Below are 18267 nucleotides of genomic sequence, written 5' to 3'. Positions count from 1 at the left end.
TTTTCTTGACCCTTCCTTGACCACACCGTATTTTCTCCTCCAACACAAGTGTTGCTTTCCTTTGGCCCAGCTAAGAGAGGGCGGGACATGAGTTCTCCCACGGAAAGTATGTTTGCGTGGTTTCTCTTTTCTTCCAACATGGCTGCCTGTAACCATTGGTAACCACTTTCAAAAGAAATGCCTAATGTCTGTGCAGCGGTGGAGTAGGTAGAGCGCTGGGAAAGCATGACATCACTGTCCTGTCCTACCGTGACTGGTTACAAGATCCAGTAATAAGACACAAAATTATTATGTATTTTTTATTTTGTATTGATTGATTACGTTGATATTTGATACAGTATATCAACACATAGCACAGCCGTTGTGTCTTCCATCGCCTTGTACAAAACAATGGTTGCTATGTTACGGTCAGCCATGTTGGCAGACAGACACACACCAACAATACGTTGTTCACGAGACAGAATGAGCGCAGGCTACCGTGGCAACCGCTGGACATGCAGACGAACGCATGACAGGACAGACACAGACAGACAGACGGCTTCCGCCCCATTGCAAGTTCACTACAAGATGCCAAGGATCAGTCCAAATAAGGATTTCCCACAAAAACATACAGCTGAACACCCCCCATCCCGACACACACACACGCGCGCACGCACACACACACACACACACGCGCACACACACACATACCAGAAGAATGCGCACATGGGCGCACACATTCACACACACATGCATGCATAACCGAAGAATACAGCCACCACTATTGCCACTCCATCATTTGATTTGGACAAAGTGTGATTAAAATCCACTCAGCCTGGCTGTGAGAGTCATACATATGGAAACTATGCTGCCGGCCTGAAGACATCTGCTTCAAATCTGCCTAAAAACAGACCTTTTCATTCAGAAAAGAGAGAGAGAGAGAGAGAGAGTGTGAGAGAGAGAGAGAGAGAGAGAGAGAGAGAGAGAGAGAGAGAGAGAGAGAGAGAGAGAGAGAGAGAGAGAGAGAAGAGAGAGAGAGAGAGAGATAGAAACAGAGGCAAGTTCTTTGTTAAGATAAAACATTTTCACCTAGACCTGAATGTTAAGAGAGACATATGACCTACTGATGGAAAACACACACACACACACACACACACACACACACACACACACACACACACACACACACACACGCGCACACACACACACACACACACACACACACACACACACACACACACACACACACACACACACAAACACACGTGCACGCGACCGTGTTTCCATTACAGGGGCTTCCTCAGAGTTTACAAGCCGCCAAGCCATGCGCTCACAGCGCTGTTGAGACTGGCCGCCTGCCGCAGCGTTAAGCCCCCAAGTTCCCTGATATAGGTTAATAACACGTCTGTAATCAAACTACACATATCAATAATCACACTGTAATGAAAAGCAGGTTAAGCTGTGAGCTTTTTTTCCGACCTCACAACCCCCCCCCCCCCCCCATTTCAACTGCCGCACTACCAAAACGGTTAACCCTTTCACGGCGACAATACACAGAAGGTTAACCCTTTTCACTGCAACACGACAGCCGGTTAATCCTTTCACTGCCGCACTACAGAAGGTTAACCCTTTACTATCACACAACCGACGGCGGTTGTGTGATAGTAAAGGGTTAACCTTCTGTCAGGTGGCAGTGAAAGGGTTAAATCACATAGACGCGTCTCAACCTGACAGCAGAAACTTTCTAAATGGACGCCCCGTCACAGTGTTCTCTAGCAGCGACGGCTGAAATAAACCCAAGCCCCCCCCCCCCCTTCCCCGCCACCCCCCACCCCCGAAAGCGTCTCCAGTTAAGGGAAGGGATGCCCATGGAACGTGCTGCTAAAGGGAGGGATTTGGTTTCCCCTTAATAACCCCCCTACTGGTTGGCCCCGCCGTGACCTATCGCTGCTGAGGCGCCATCTGTTGCACATGTGAAAATGATTCCACCCACACTGAGCCCCTGAGCCCCACGCTGCGCTGTGGCACCCGCTTACATCTAATAATAAGTCAAGGCGTCGCATCCGCTTACATCTAATAATAAGTCAAGGCGTCGCATCCGCTTACATCTAATAATAAGTCAAGGCGTCGCATCCGCTTACATCTAATAATAAGTCAAGGCGTCGCATCCGCTTACATCTAATAATAAGTCAAGGCGTCGCATCCGCTTACATCTAATAATAAGTCAAGGCGTCGCACCTGCTTACATCTAATAAGAAGTCAAGGCGTCGCATCTGCTTACATCTAATAATAAGTCAAGGCGTCGCATCCGCTTACATCTAATAATAAGTCAAGGCGTCGCATCCGCTTACATCTAATAATAAGTCAATGCGTCGCATCCGCTTACATCTAATAAGAAGTCAAGGTGTCGCATCCGCTTACATCTAATAAGAAGTCAAGGCGTCGCATCCGCTTACATCTAATAAGAAGTCAAGGTGTCGCATCCGCTTACATCTAATAATAAGTCAAGGCGTCGCACCCGCTTACATCTAATAAGAAGTCAAGGCGTCGCATCCTCTTACATCGATTAAGAAGTCAAGGCATCGCATCCTCTTACATCTAATAAGAAGTCAAGGTTCCTCTTATATCTAATAATAAGTCAAGGCATTGCATCCTCTTATATCTAATAATAAGTCAAGGCATTGCATCCTCTTACATCTAATAATAAGTCAAGGCATTGCATCCTCTTACATCGATTAAGAAGTCAAGGCATCGCATCCTCTTACATCTAATAAGAAGTCAAGGTTCCTCTTATATCTAATAAGAAGTCAAGGCGTTGCATCCGCTTACATCTAATAAGAAGTCATGTTGCTATTGCATGTACATATCTGTGTTTTATTACACGTATGTACATACCAACTATTTTATTCTCCACCCATCGATCATCCATAGCAACACTACTATCACCGACATCCAAGAAGGTGCATTTCTTCAATTGCTAGGTTTTTTGTGAGTTTTTCCTTACCTTCGCGTGGGGTATGTCTCGGAGTGTTGCATTTATTTATTTTACATTTATTTTTTATTTCGTGGTGGGTTTTTTGTTCTTTTATTGTGAGGTTTCTTCTTGACTTGTGGGGACATTAACTTGTTATCGCGGGCTTTACAAATACATTTGATTTGATTTGATTCAAGGCGTTGGAAGTTGTGGAAAGTGTCTTGGAGAGAGACGGCGGACCAAGCGCCATGTAAACCTTCCAACATCCAAGCGAAAACGTGAAAATCACTGGGTTGGATGTCAGTGTTGAGGTTACATTCACATTTACATTTTGTCATTTCGCTTTTATCCAAAGCGACTTACAAGTTCTGTACGACAAGTCATCAGTAAGGGTACAACTCGTTCAGCTGTTTAACAATGTTCAACAAAGTGTTGAAACTTGAGTGCTGCAGTTTTGAGTGCATAGTAGTAAAGACATATTAGATCCACAAAGAATGGATTGCATGGAGCAAGTTGCACCCTTACTTACAATTCATTATGAATTGAAAATGGGGGACCCTGATGTAAACAAGACAAAAGTCTTTCTCTGGTCTGCATCCCCTTAACAATTGTGTGTATTGAGCCGTACTGTATTGTACCCATTCTGCAATCTGTTAATAACATTTTCATTCAATCAATCAATTTGCACAGTGATTGATTGAATGAAAATTGTATTAACAGATTGCAGAATGGGTACAATACAGTACGGCTCAATACACACAATTGTTAAGGGGATGCAGACCAGAGAAAGACTTTCGTCTTGTTTACATCAGGGTCCCCCATTTTCAATTCATAATGAATTGTAAGTAAGGGTGCAACTTGCTCCGTGCAATCCATTCTCTGTGGATCTAGCCCATAGTATAGTAGGAGGAGTGCATGATAGTAGAAGGCAGTAAGAAGGTTAGTGTTTTTTTCTTTCTCTCATTTCAGATATTGATTGAATAAGTTTGTCTTTAGTCGACGGCGAGATGGTCGGGTTTCGGCTGTCCTGACTGTGGTGGGAAGTTTGTTCCGAGAATAGGGGGCTTCTCTTTGATGGTTAGTCTTTCATACCCCAGAGGTGTGTGGATAGTGTGAGTGTGTGTGTGTGTGTGTGTGTGTGTGTGTGTGTGTGTGTGTGTGTGTGTGTGTGTGTGTGTGTGTGTGTGTGTGTGTGTGTGTGTGTGTGTGTGTGTGTGTGTGTGTGTGTGTGTGTGTGTGTGTGTGTGTGCGTACGTGCGTGCGTGCGTGCGTGCGTGCGTGCGTGTGCGTGCGTGCGTGTGTGTGTGTGTGTGTGTGTGTGTTTGCTTCATATTCCTATGTCCACTTTACAAAGGCTCATCATAGTCGAAGCAGTCTTTAGGTCCGTTTTGGATAAGGGTGATTTATAGAAATGCTGACCCTTCCACTCTTCTACCCCTAGATACGGTCTATCAGTCTGCTCTTAGATTCATTGCTGGTGATAGATACGGCACTCATCATTGCATCCAGTATGATAAGTTGGGGTTGTCTTCTCTATCAGAGAGGCGAAATAGGCATTAGTATCTGTTTATCTTTAATGCCATTGATGGAAAAATTGCCACCATACTACATCACAATGATGCTGGATTGGAATCGTGGACCTTATCTGACCTTATTTGCTCAAATGATTGGTCCCACGAGTTCAGTCTGAACGCGGTAAGTCTGCCTTCTGTTTTGGCGCGACCACCTCAGTATATCATTTGATCTCTTTCTTTGTTTTTTCTCTCTTTTCACCTGTGTTTTTGTCCTGTTTGTGCACATATAAAATGTTATCCCCTTTTTATGTATGTTCTAGTTAGTATTTGTAATGTCTATGGCATCGCAAATGAGGGTAAAAACCTCAATGTCCCTTTTAGAGAATAAATAAAGGTTTCAAATCAAATCAAAATATTGAGTGATGTGTTTGAGTCAGTTGTTTTCCCAAAGCTTTTGCAAGTATCTGAGGAAGAATTCCTCCTCTTCATTTTTGGACATCGTATTAAGGCACAATAAGAGTGAATTTCCCCAAGGGGATCAATAAAGGAATATATCTTAGCTAATAATTGTCTTATCTTAGATCTTAAAACAAAAACTCTTCAGGAAAATAAATGCAGCTCAGACAGTGGCATTACAGTCAGATGCAGTGAATTTCCTTTATGTGGCGTTCAAGACATATGTTCAAATAGAACGGAAGCCAAGGGCCGTGGATGAAGAGGCAGAACATAACTTAAAAAATAAATTCTAAAACGGTAAAAGATTCTGAAAAAAGATGGGCGCGTTAATTTTTCTATCAAGGCCAGAATGACTTGGAACCCGTGTGTCAAAAAGATCTTTGTGGTCCTTCAAACAACATCAATTACTGAATTTCCCCAGGGGATCAATAAAGGAATATCTTATCTTATCTTAATTACAATGACAGCATTTTAAGCCAGTGTACGCAGCGGCTTAACCTTGTCACACTACCAAAGGGTTAACCCTTTCACTGCGATAATACATAAGGGTAACCCTTTCACTGCCACACGACAATGGGTTAACCATCTGTAGTGTGGTAGTGAAAGGTTAACCTTCTGTGGTGTGGTAGTGAGAGGGTTAATAATAAGGCCACTTAGTAAAAACAAGACAACATTTCTGATTCCCATCACACAGGCACCCGATTAATACCAACGTGACTGAACCTCCAATATTCCCCTTTCTGCCACTGTTTCAAGTGAGCTTTTTCACTGCTTTGATCACACAGAAAAAGCCCCCCAAGAAAGTCTCAAAGCGACTTTGTAACTGGTGGTCTGGAGAGCGCCTGAGTGACTCGGTGGCACGTGACACAAACACAACCTGCAGCTCTAGTCCTGATGCAGACAAAAGGACAAATCTGGATTGTGTCACGATTAGGGTTGGGCATCGTTTGGATTTGAACGATTCCGGTTCCGATTCCGATTCTTCATATTGATTCCAGTTGTAAACGATTCTCGCTTCCGATTCTTTGAGGTGCAGGTCAAAACAGGTCACAGCTTATTTCGCAGGAGAATTTTTTTTTGTTGAAAATGTAATTTTTTTTTCATACTATTCACATTTTCAGTTGACTTGATACAGTTTAATTTGGTTGCTGTACTGTAACTAGGGTATTAATTAACAAAGTTAAAAAAAATATTAAGAATCGAAATTAAGAATCGAAATGCAAATATGTTACTTCCGGTTCCAGAACCGGAAGTTAGGAACTGGTTCCTATTAGAACCGGTTTTCGGTGCCCAACCCTAGTCACGATCTGGGCTCCGGAATGCATTCTAAAGGGTAACGCCACCCAAATTAAGAATTTGAATATGTTATTATTTGCGATGCCTAGGAAAGTCCAATTATTATCTCTGAACTAAGGCTGACCCCGATTAGTCAAATAGTAGACTAATCGATTGAAAGGAGCCGTAGTCGACGGCCAACCGCTTAGTCGAATGCAATTTTTTTTTAAATAACTATAATAATAATAATAATATATATATATATATATATATATATAAAAAAAAAATTATCATTCTTTCCAAAAGCAAAGAGGCCTAGAAGCGTGGCTAACGCTAATGGCGCGCATACCAGCAATGCTAACTGCCTAAGAAAACATTGAAGGCACTGAATGAGGATTTCACCCGTCTAATGAACAAACTACTAGACAAATATCAAGATGTATTATGTGTATAAGTGGACCAATTGCATGCTTTTGCAGAGGACAAGGAGCCTTCAGTCGACTCCTTCAGACATTAAGCACCCCCCACAGCCCAAATGGAATGATACAATAAAAAAAAAAATTGCATTCAGCGGGGTAATCTGCCAATCAAAGTCGACTATCCAAATCCTTAGTCGGGGACAGCCCTACTGTGAACACAATCTACTCTCTCCCAAAGCCAGTGTGGAATTTCCCTTCAAGGCCTTTTGTAAACACCTGCCCCTCCCCCCTGTATCCCCTTTGTACTCTCCCCTCACCTGGTCGTCCCGCACCCTTTTCCCAGCAATGGCTTAAGAAGCAAACTCCCAGGAAGTCAGGGGAAGTCCTCTACTGAACTCCTAACATAAATTGTATTTGTATCAACCATGAAGATTTGACCACAAGCATGATTAACCTCTCGGGTTGCACCACAGCAGACGCCAGAGAAGTAAGACTCAAACTTGTGATGTCATCAGGTGTACAGTCTGGAGCTGCTCCACAGACCATGAATGGGCACCTTTTTGTTTAATTTTTTTACACTCAAATGAGCTTTATTCTATGGTAGTGTTCTCGGTCAACAGAAAATGCACCCGTATACTCAGAACATTCCCATGGGTGCTCTCAGTGTCACCTTTACCACCTTGTGAGTTTTTTCCCCAATACATTGTCTATGGAGCAGTTTTGTTTCCACACATTTGAGTTTTAACACTCTAGTTTTTGAATTCAGTAGAGTTTGATTTGTGGACTCTCTTAGATGACTGAAATAACATGTACTGTGTGGATTCTGAAAATGGGCGTAGTTGTGCTTTAACACTGATTCACATAGTTGTGCTTTAACACTGATTCACATAGTTGTGCTTTAAGACTGATTCACAGGTCTATTTCCACTGTTAATTTCTCATGTAACTCTGAAGAAGACATTGGTTATTATTATATCAATAGTGTGTTCTTAATAACATCCATTAAGCTCCAACAGTCGCTCAACTATTGTTTTTCCAATGCAGGTTCACACCCAAGAAGGATAAATGATCAAATTGCCACACAAATGGCGCAGAGAAATCAATTTCCAGTTCTAGTCTCTGCTCGTCTCTCTCTTCTGTAAAAGTGGCATGCTGGCCTTTCCAGATGGAATCTAGATGCATCTGCTGCCATGTCCTCCGGGACTTCAGTCCAACATGTCACGATGAAGACGACTGCATCCTTATACATCCTGAACAATTCATCAAACAACACACAAACTTCTTCAAAAGCACAAAATGTGCCGTCCTGAATTAACACATTGAATGCATTCTCCGATACCGATACTCTATTCTAGTCTGATATCAGGCCGATATCACATACCGATACTCTATTCTAGTCTGATATCAGTCCGATATCACATACCAATACTCTATTCTAGTCTGATATCAGTCCGATATCACATACCAATACTCTATTCTAGTCTGATATCAGGCCAATATCACATACCAATACTCTATTCTAGTCTGATATCAGTCCGATATCACATACCAATACTCTATTCTAGTCTGATATCAGGCCAATATCACATACCAATACTCTATTCTAGTCTGATATCAGGCCGATATCACAGACCACCAGTATCGTCGGATCCCTAGTTGGAAAGGGATGGATATGAAAGATGAATGACCACCGCCGTGTCATTAAACTCATCTGTACACGTTTAGTCACAGACAACTTGTGTTCCTTCAACACGCAGCCAGGGACCAGTGGAAAACAAACAACACGCACATTAAACAACCATTTCAGCAGAAACCGCAGCAAAGAGTGAATGAATGAGTCACTGAGAGAGCAAAAACAATTAGAACAATGACAATATGAACCAGATAAATGAAGAGCAGAGAAAGGAACAGAAAATGAAGAACAGGAAGGGGTGGGGGGGGGGGGTGATGCCCTTGACTCCTCGCGTTCTAACGAGCAGTCCGCAGCAGCGCACGGCGCGACCACCACACACGCACACACACACACGCTAAAACACACATCACAGCAGCGATATCATGGTGATATCATGCATAACACACAACATAACACGATGAATCCAATCCAGCATCAAGGAAGCCTAAACATGCAGACATGATTAGATAAAACTAGATAAAACACTGTATTGTAGGGAGATGTTTCTCAGATCCCTCAGAGATTGTACACATTTGTTAATTAAGTGTTACTTTTCCTAGTTTGGGGATCATTCTATAATCTGTCAATTTAAAAGGCACCTGTTGCTGCAGCCAGCGGGGGCTACAATAATTGAATACTAGCCAGCTGGGAGAAGAGGCACACATTACAGCCGCTCCCTGTAGAAATTAAAACTAATAACGTGAACTAAAAATGAAGCCAAATATTATGTACAATCAGTGCATGATGAGAATAATCTAACCCATACAGTGTAATACCAGCAACTCAGATAGAACAGATAGAATTACAGAACAATAGATAGAGCAATAGAACAATAGTACAATAGATAGACAGACAGATAAATAGACAGACGGGCTCGTTTCATGAACTCACAAGATCTCGTCGTTTTGGAACTCCAGGACGCCGTGTGAGTCTTCGAAGTCCTCCCCGCCGCCGCGCGCCGTCCCCTCCACGGTCTTGTACGGCAGCGTGACCACGCCGCGGGCGCCCGACGTGCGCAGCACCTTGACCTCCATGGTGCCCACGCTCTCGCTGACGTGGCACACGGGCTCCTCGAATGTGAAGATGCCGGCGTGGTCGTCGTCGAAGATGGTCACGGTGGCGGTGGACGGTAAACCCAGGCAAGCCACCATCTCCATGTGGTTGGCAAACTCCCCGTTCTCGGGCTCCCCCTCCCCCTCTGCCGACGTCAGCACCTTGACGTTGGACAGGTGGATGAGGAAGTTCTCGTCCTCCTCGAAGATGTCATCGTCGATGATCCCCACCCGGATCTCCTTGGTGGTCTCGCCGGCCTTGAAGACCACCATGCCCTCGGTGAACTCGTAGTCGGAGCCGGCGTTGGCCGTGCCGTCCTCCGTGCGGAACTCCACCGCCACGGTCTTGGTCAGGTCGCCGCCGCGCCGCACCACGCTCACCGCCACCGTGCCGCAGTTCTCCAGGCACTGGTACGAGCTGGGGTCGAAGGAGATCCTGGAGACGGGGTCGTTGTCGCCGGCGTCGGAGCGGACCTCGTGCATGCTCACCGCCTTGCGCGCCTGGTCCGCTGCGTGCTTCTTCAGGATGTTGCCCGCGCCCGTCATCAGCCTGGTCGCCTGGCAACGGTAGAACGCTCGGCTCTTCTGCTGTTGGCTCAGGACATGGTAGTTGGCCAGCTCGATCAGCTGCTCCACCTGTTGGACACACACATCATTGTAAACTCATGGAATATGTATTACGGTGGGCAATAGGAACAGTGTCTTGTGTTTCCCCCAAAAGTAGGTGCGTCCGCGGAAAAGTACTCAGATTTGCGGTCTGATGTATACAATTGTGGTTTTCTGTTGGGAACGATGACAACAATGACAATGATGACCACGATGACAACCATGACAACCATGAAAACCATGACAACCATGACAACATCATGACAACACCATGACAATGATGACAACACCATGCCGACAATGACAGCACCATGACAACGATGATGACATCATGGCAACAATGACAACAGCATGACAACAAAGACACCAAAACCACCAACTATTGTCTACTGTCCTAAAACAGGATTTTCAAACAATTTGTTTGATGACCCAATTTTGTTTCCAGGCTACTTACAACTATACTACTACTGTTATGATTCGCGATAATAAGCTACAAAAGGTAACGTTTTTGACAAATATTGAAACGCAGTCAGTTTCTCCTCACTATTGTTACCATGTAGGAACAGTTAGATCTGAAATTAGTTTCAAAATGGTTACACTGTGGGGGAAATAAAAAAGTACAGTCGATTACAGTAAATATCAGTATCTGTTATTATGCACGCCTGGTGATACTATATCCAAATTGAACTCGGCCATTTGAAAGATACTATATATATATATATATATATATATATATATATATATATATATATATATATATATATATAAATGTGCGAATTGGCTATAATAAGGTAATGTATAAGCATATATTCCATATTCTGTATTTTATTTTTTTATTATTTTTTAAACAAACATATAAACAAACATGACAACACACGATAAGATATACAAGCATTAATTGTCAGGGCACATCCAATGAGATCACATTTTAGTTAGTTGTCTTATATAAGATATACCCCTAATACCTGTTATCTAAAAAAACCTACATACATATGCTCAGCTCGAACCCCCCCCCCTCCCGGACCCCACCTTGAGAAGTACCTCCACTATCCCTCGCACCTAACCAGACACTACCATTATAAGCTAGCTTTTATTCTCTCCACCACTTCTAACCACATTGACATTTTGGATTCATTGAGACCCAGAATTCTTGCTGTAGATATTTCATGGTCAATTACATCGAGATATGTAAGAAACCAAACTTTACGGCACATTTTTTCCGGTTGAAACCAGCGTGATGCGATCAGCTTCTTGGCTACTGTGATACCCGATAAAACCAATCTCTTTAGCTGTGGATTCACTGCAAACTCAAAAACATCATTCAATAGTAATACCGAGGGGTGTACAGGTATATTCCAAGATACGAGTTTTGATATTTGTTGGGTCACATCTTTCTAGAATGCCTTAACTGGTGAGCAGTCCCAATACATGTGCATAAATGTCCCTTCGTCCCCATTTGTACATTGGGTATATATATATTCTATATTCTATAATAATATTTCAAATTGCATTGGTCCGGATGGGAGACTTCAGTACTGTATATACAGAACCTTCAGTTTTATCATCTTCCCTTTATTAATTTCCTTAGATCTTTTGTACACATGATCTCAAGAGGGTACTGAATGAGTTCAGTGGTAGTTTTTTAAGTCTGGTCATTATTATCGTGGTGTTATTCACTGTCAAAGATGAAAAGAAAAATCATAATTCATATTTTCCTTTGTTTCATCACAATTTAAGCAAGCCTAGTAATAGACACAATATGTCTGACACTGAGAATACATTCACTGAGGTCCATAGATATACCTAGATACCAAGAATATGCAAATAGCCCTTGTAGAAGTGGAGCAATATTCCATTTACCTAGGTATACATTTTATGCAGATTTTCACCTGGGGTGGAACAGTTACAGCTCAATGAAATGAAGAGCGGTTATTGAAAGGTACAGAGAATAAAGATAAGGCAGGTTGTAACTCTCATTAATGGAGATGTTGAAATTAATGACTTGTCTTGTATTCATTATTTCATTTGTTATGGTTTTTGTTCTGATCTAGTCAGCATATACATTTTGCTTTCTAAACATACTGGACAGTAGCCTATTGTTTGTACAATAACGTATTATTAACAGTAATGATTGTATATTAAAGGGGACATGTCTTGCTATTCCTTTCACTATTTGGGCAACTTTACACAATTCCTGTGAGTCTATGGAACACATCTGTAAAGTTTTTCCCCCAAAAATGTATTGTTTTGTATTTCTAATCAAGTACTCTAAAGCAGCATTTTCCCACGGCAAGATTTCAAGCTGTTTTGGGCTGGGCTCCGCCCATAAGCGCTTTGAGTGACAGTCACCCACAGTCTGCACTTGCAGACAGAGAGAGAAATAGAGAGATTGATGGGGATACTAATTAATTTCGCCGCGGGGGGGGGCATAATCCCACGGGACAATGCATTGGTAACTTGTTTCAAATGACAATATATACTGTACCCCTGTGAATATTATTGCACGGATTGGAATACGGGCGCGTGCGTGGGAGTCAAAGATATTTTGACAGTGATATGCGAGTGGAGAAGCCACATCCCTGCGCGCCGGTCTGGAGGTTATGTGTAAATGCGTGTGTGTTTTCCCCCGAGAGAGAGAAGCTCCTGTCCCTCTCTATCTCTCTCTCTCTCTCTCCCTCTCTATCCCTCTATCTCCCTCTCTCTCTCTCTCTCTCTCTCTCTCTCTCTCTCTCTCTCTCTCTCTCTCTCTCTCTCTCTCTCTCTCTCTCTCTCTCCTCTCTCTCTCTCTCTCTCTCTCTCTCCTCTCTATCTCTCTCTCTCCCTCTCTCTTGCTCGCTCGTTATCTGCCTCTCTCTGTCGGCACCGCTTGAAGAAGTGTCGGTATTTCCACTTGTTCTGTTGTTGAGCGAATGGTTGCGCTACAACCATAGAGGGGGCGTTACTGCAGATCAGCTCCTTGCTACGTAGGACAGCGAGTCAAATCAGAATGGCTTAGTTCACTGGGGGAGGATATTGTCTCAACTGAATTGGAGCAATCCGCCAAAATGAGAATTAGAGACACAGACCCCATTGATACAAACCCCCATTGCTAGGAAACAATGCTAAACACTGGAAAAGGCCATTTATAAGACACAGGACCTTTAACTTGATCGATTGATTGATGATTTTGTTGGAAGACATTTGAAGATGTACTTAATAATAATAATAATAACTTTATTTGTATAGCATACTTGATTTAGTTTGAAGGTGTACTTGGTTATGGATCGCAGTAGGACTAATGATGAGGTGGTAGATATATCGAAAGAGAAAAAACTTAAAACATGTTTTGTTACGGGTTTATTGTAATAAAGGACTTGATAAGCAGGACTTTTTTCTTTCACAGTTAATTATCTTTGTATTTCATCTTTTCATTGTTATGTTTTGATAATTTTATATTGTTCAAAATTCATTCGTTCATGTAAATGAAAAAATAGTAATACATTGTCTTATAGGGACTGTTACCTTATCATTTCATCAAGCTGTAATTATCACAACACAAGGACTCAATGTCAGATGACATCACTGGTGGAAATATTAAACATTTTAAGTATATAAAGTAATTTACTCTCAATAACTGTCAAACTAAATGAATGTGTGCAAAACTGTTTAGTCATCAATAGAGCCACCATGATCATCACCACTATCACCGTCATCATCATCATCATCATCATCATCATCATCATCATCATCATCATCATCATCATCATCATCATCATCATCATCATCATCATCATCATCATCAGCATCATCAGCATCATCACTATCATCATCACTATCATCAGCATCATCACTATAATCACTATCATCATCACCGTCATCATCACCACCACCATCATCATCATCATCATCATCATCATCATCATCATCATCATCATCATCATCATCACTGTCATCACTATCATCATCACCACCACCAGGGTTCGAAATTAACGGGGGCTTGGGGCAAAATGCCCTCGAAAATTTACCAAATGCCCTCGAAAATCAGTTAAGGGGGGCAAGAAAAGCCCCTGACAGTTTACTAATTATATATATAATTATATATATGCTCTACAGTGCGAGCATTTCCCTCGTATTTGCCCCTAATAATATGTGTGTGTGCGAACCGGAAAAATCATTTACTTGCAGTGTGCGAGACGAGTGAAGATTACAAAACAGCTCCGCTGTTAATAGTTCAGAAACTGGACTGAAATTCAGTTTTTGGGTGGAATGCAAGGAGGGAGGGAGGTGGGGCCCGCTGCGTGTTACAGGGTACTTGAGAGGTGCGAACAAAGACAGACAGAGAGCTCTGCTTTCAGCAAGCATGCATAGTGTAACATTAAGTTACACTGCTATCTTAACGTTAGCAAGCTAAGCATCTGCATAGCGCGACCTGTGTAACGTTAAGTAACTTGTGTTCGGCGGGGAAAGACCGTTCCATTTGTAACACAACTCCAAAGAATAACATCCAAATCCGATCCCGATGCGCATTTCCTTCATTCCACAGCGCTGAGCGCGCAATGTATTTCATTGATCGATCTGGCCAGAGCCTATACTCACAAACGTTCCAGTGCTGTCTTCGGGGTGATTTTAATCCAAACGTCCATTCAAAACTTGTATTATGAAATAATTCTGGGATGTCTGACTATTTCCCTATGCATTGGTGCGAGTTCAGCTGACAGTCCATAGAGTCCATGACCATGACATAAGTTCATGAGATGCTCTGTTCTTTTGTTGTGTTTGAGGTGGATGTTGTTGCGTGTGTGTGGTTTTTCATGTATCAATTTGAAACAAGCCTCTTGACTGTTGGAATTAGGGATGTTAAAAATAAAATAGCTAATAATATTATTCAATATTAGACATTCATTGATCCAGAGGCAACCGGCTATTCGTCTGCTATTTGTAAGATATATCAAGACAACAACACAACTTGCCCTCATGGACAATCAAATTTTAATCTATTTAGATAGAGTATGTATGTATTATTTACAGATAATTGATGGTACCTCAAAACATGAAACCAAGCCATGTCACACATCGTGTGTGTGTGTGTGTGTGTGTGTGTGTGTGTGTGTGTGTGTGTGTGTGTGTGTGTGTGTGTGTGTTTACTTGAACAATTGTCACTGTGCTCCTAAATTTCTGTGTGCACCTAAATTTGTATTTAGATTTTATTTATTTTTTTTTGTTTTTTGATCCACTTTTTCTCCCATTTTCTATATTTTCTCCCATCCCAATTTTCGTATCATCCAATTCAACCCTCCCCTGTCACGAACGCTGTTTCTTGCCTCCCACAAGCCGGCTGCAGTGAGGACTAAGTCATACATAGCACAAGTCCCCTCCGGTACTTGAGGTAACAGCAGTCGCATCTTTTCACCTGCGCAGCTCGATCTCTCAGTGTTCGAGGAGTAACGCGTGGGAGGCTCACGCTGCCCCCGACACTTCCTGATTCTACTGCGCAGGCGCACCAACCGACTTGTAGGAGTCGCTTGTTCACAACGTTCGATCCCCACCCTTCAGTTTTTCCCTCCCCGTAATACGGCCAATGTGTATTACTGCGGACGACCAGCCAAACTGAAAAACAATGTGGAGAGCTGGATTCGAACACGCGAATCCTAGCGTCTCCACACTGGTGGCGAGTGCCTTAGACCACTACACCACCTAGCCGCCCACTATTTAGATTTTATTTATTAACATTTTATTTAGGAGCACATGTGCTCCTTGGGAAAAAGGTTAGCGTAGAGCCCTATATATGGATACATTAACATTACGTTATCAAACATAGGGACGAAGACTGTACAAAAAAGTGTCAACAATGTTTTATAATACTTATGTTAATTTTCATTATAAAAATTTTGTGCCCCCGAAATACAAAAAAAGCCCCCGAAAATCAATTAAGGGGGGCAAAAAAAGCCCTTGAAAAAAAATGTAAATTTCTAACCCTGACCACCACCACCATCAGCATCACTGTCATCAACTATCATCTTCATCATCATCACCACCCCCACCACCATCATCATCATAATCATCACCATCATCATCTTCATCACCACCCCCACCACCACCATCATCATCATCATCATCATCTTCATCGCGTGTACCTCTTTATCTGGGTGTTTTTGCTTCAGCTCCTTCAGTATCTTGGCCATGTCTCTGCGCGTCTCCTCTTCGTCCATGTCTTTCTCATCCAGGTCCAGTCCCAGAGAACCGTCCAGGAAGTCGATGCCGTGAGAGTTCAACATCTTCCCGTCCATCTCAATGTCCACCTGAGGACCATAACAACAATGACGGGTTAGTGTTAACTCATTCCCCGCCAACGACGATTAAACTCGTTATTGGCCGCCAATCGTTGAACGCCAACAACGAGTATACTTTTCGAGTTATTTTATTCGATATTTCCATTCATTATCCATCCAGGGAGCCTGGTGTTATCATGGAGCTGAGTCTGAGATTGCTAAAGTGCAATACCGGCTGTATCCTACCAGGCGGCAGTATCGAGCACCATTTGAAACCTTGTGTATTGGGCTGTGCGTCGAAGAAATGCCTCCCGGCGCCCTCTTTTCTACTAACCTGAACCTAGGGCTTCACGCGATCGCATTGAATCGTTTTCGGGACCCCCGATTCATTATGCTGTGGTGGGTTATGTCGTGAGCCAAATGGACATACAATCTACCAGATGGCAATCAAATAATTGGAATATTCTTTTTGGAATCCCACCGGCCACAGGCAAGAGCAATTTAACGTCAATTTCAGCTTGATTGTGCCTCGTTTTCATAGCCATCGCCCTGATCAGCGTATGTTGTTGTAATAACGAATGCCGTTATTGACAATCAATTAATCAGAAACGCCCCCCCCCCCCCCCCCCCCACTTTCATGCATTCATGATGGAACATAATACGTATCTGTTACGGACAGTGTCCTTATGTGTATATATATATGGGGGTTATGTATGTTATCTGTTGTGTGTGTGTGTATATAGGCATGTTTTGGTTGTTCTGTTTTTGTCTCCCTCCTGTGTAACATATCCCATTCTCAGGTGTCTCCCAGTTGCATCACCAGCAGCCAGCTGGTCAATCAGCAACTCACCCCAGTGCAACGGCAGCTGAAGTTGATCTGCAATCAACATCCACTCTCCCTTTATATATCCCATTTTGTGCAGTGTTAGTTAGCTATTTTGGCTCATTGTGGTGGTGGGTGTCTCTCTGTGTCTTTGGTGATAAGTCTGTGTGTTGTTAGGTATATAGAGCAGTGGCTATTCAGAGGTAAAAGCTCTGGTTCTTAGGTATATAGAGCAGTGGCTCTTCAGAGGTAAAAGCTCTGGTTCTTAGGTATATAGAGCAGTGGCTCTTCAGAGGTAAAAGCTCTGGTTCTTAGGTATATAGAGCAGTGGCTCTTCAGAGGTGAAAGCTCTGGTTCACTTCATTGTGTTTTGGTGTTCTTTAGTTTGCTGTACATTTTTGTATTAACCCTTTGTATATTTGTTTCCCTTGTGTCACCCAGCCTATGGTGATTGCTTTTCTTTGTATTAATCTTTTGTTTCGCACACAGGGACATTGAGGACAGGAAGATACCCTGAGGTCTACATTTTGCTTCACGTAGGTGACCTGATGTTAAAGACACCAGCTTTAGACCACCACCACCTGTACTTTTGGGCGTTCAGCGCCTGTAAAGGGAGGTTGGTTTTAATTTCCTTTTACTATTTTATTTGGTGCCACTAGGTAGTCCTCCTTGCTCTCTGTGTTGCTGTGTTTTTGTTAATTTGTGAAATAAATACTATTATTTAGCTAATTGTTTCATGGTTTTGTGTCACTGCACCCTCACCTAACGTGTCTGTGGCCTTGTGTTGCGTCCCCTTACTGGGGTGCGTAACAGTATCATAATGCATTTGATTTTTTAATTGTAGCGTGTGTAGGAACGAAATGCCATGTATTTAGTATAATACACGTTGCAGGCTATTACTAGCCTCCCAGGAATTACCATAGACCGCTCTAAAACCATACTTATATTCACCACGGTATGAAACGAGAATGTATGGATGGAAAGAAATTTCTTTTTCACATATTGAACGATAGATACTCGATGTCAAATGGGCCATAGTATTACATCTATAGCTAAAATATAGAATATAGTTATAGCCCTGCAAGCAAGGTGATGGACTCCATTCGTTTAATGCGTGGCAGCGCATAGCCATATCCCGGAAACAGCGTGGCAGAGAATGAGTTAGTGACTGCTTCAAACGATCTTTGTATTTATTTTTATAAATTTTTTGCCCATTTTGTGAAATACTCTCCATCTCCATTTTTATAGTT

General features: G+C 42.5%; 1 protein-coding gene across 1 annotated transcript in view; it reads right to left on the bottom strand.

Annotated features, from left to right (window-relative positions):
- The window catches only part of LOC311234564 (sodium/calcium exchanger 1-like), a gene marked incomplete at its 3' end in the record, with an annotated part of 397303 nt that overhangs the window by 325009 nt on the left and 54027 nt on the right, over positions 1 to 18267 (bottom strand). The window contains exons 3-4 of the mRNA XM_084321813.1: positions 16060 to 16224; positions 9180 to 9976 (exon numbers count right to left, since the gene is read on the bottom strand). Coding sequence (XP_084177939.1) covers positions 9180 to 9976; positions 16060 to 16224 — 962 coding nt within the window. The remainder of the gene's footprint in view (positions 1 to 9179; positions 9977 to 16059; positions 16225 to 18267) is intronic.

This window comes from Notolepis coatsorum (assembly GCF_963971535.1).
Source record: "Notolepis coatsorum genome assembly, chromosome: 9".
Taxonomy (NCBI): Eukaryota; Metazoa; Chordata; class Actinopteri; order Aulopiformes; family Paralepididae; genus Notolepis; species Notolepis coatsorum.
The sequence above is the reverse complement of the archived record's forward strand: the minus strand, read 5'-3'. Positions and strand labels throughout refer to the sequence as shown.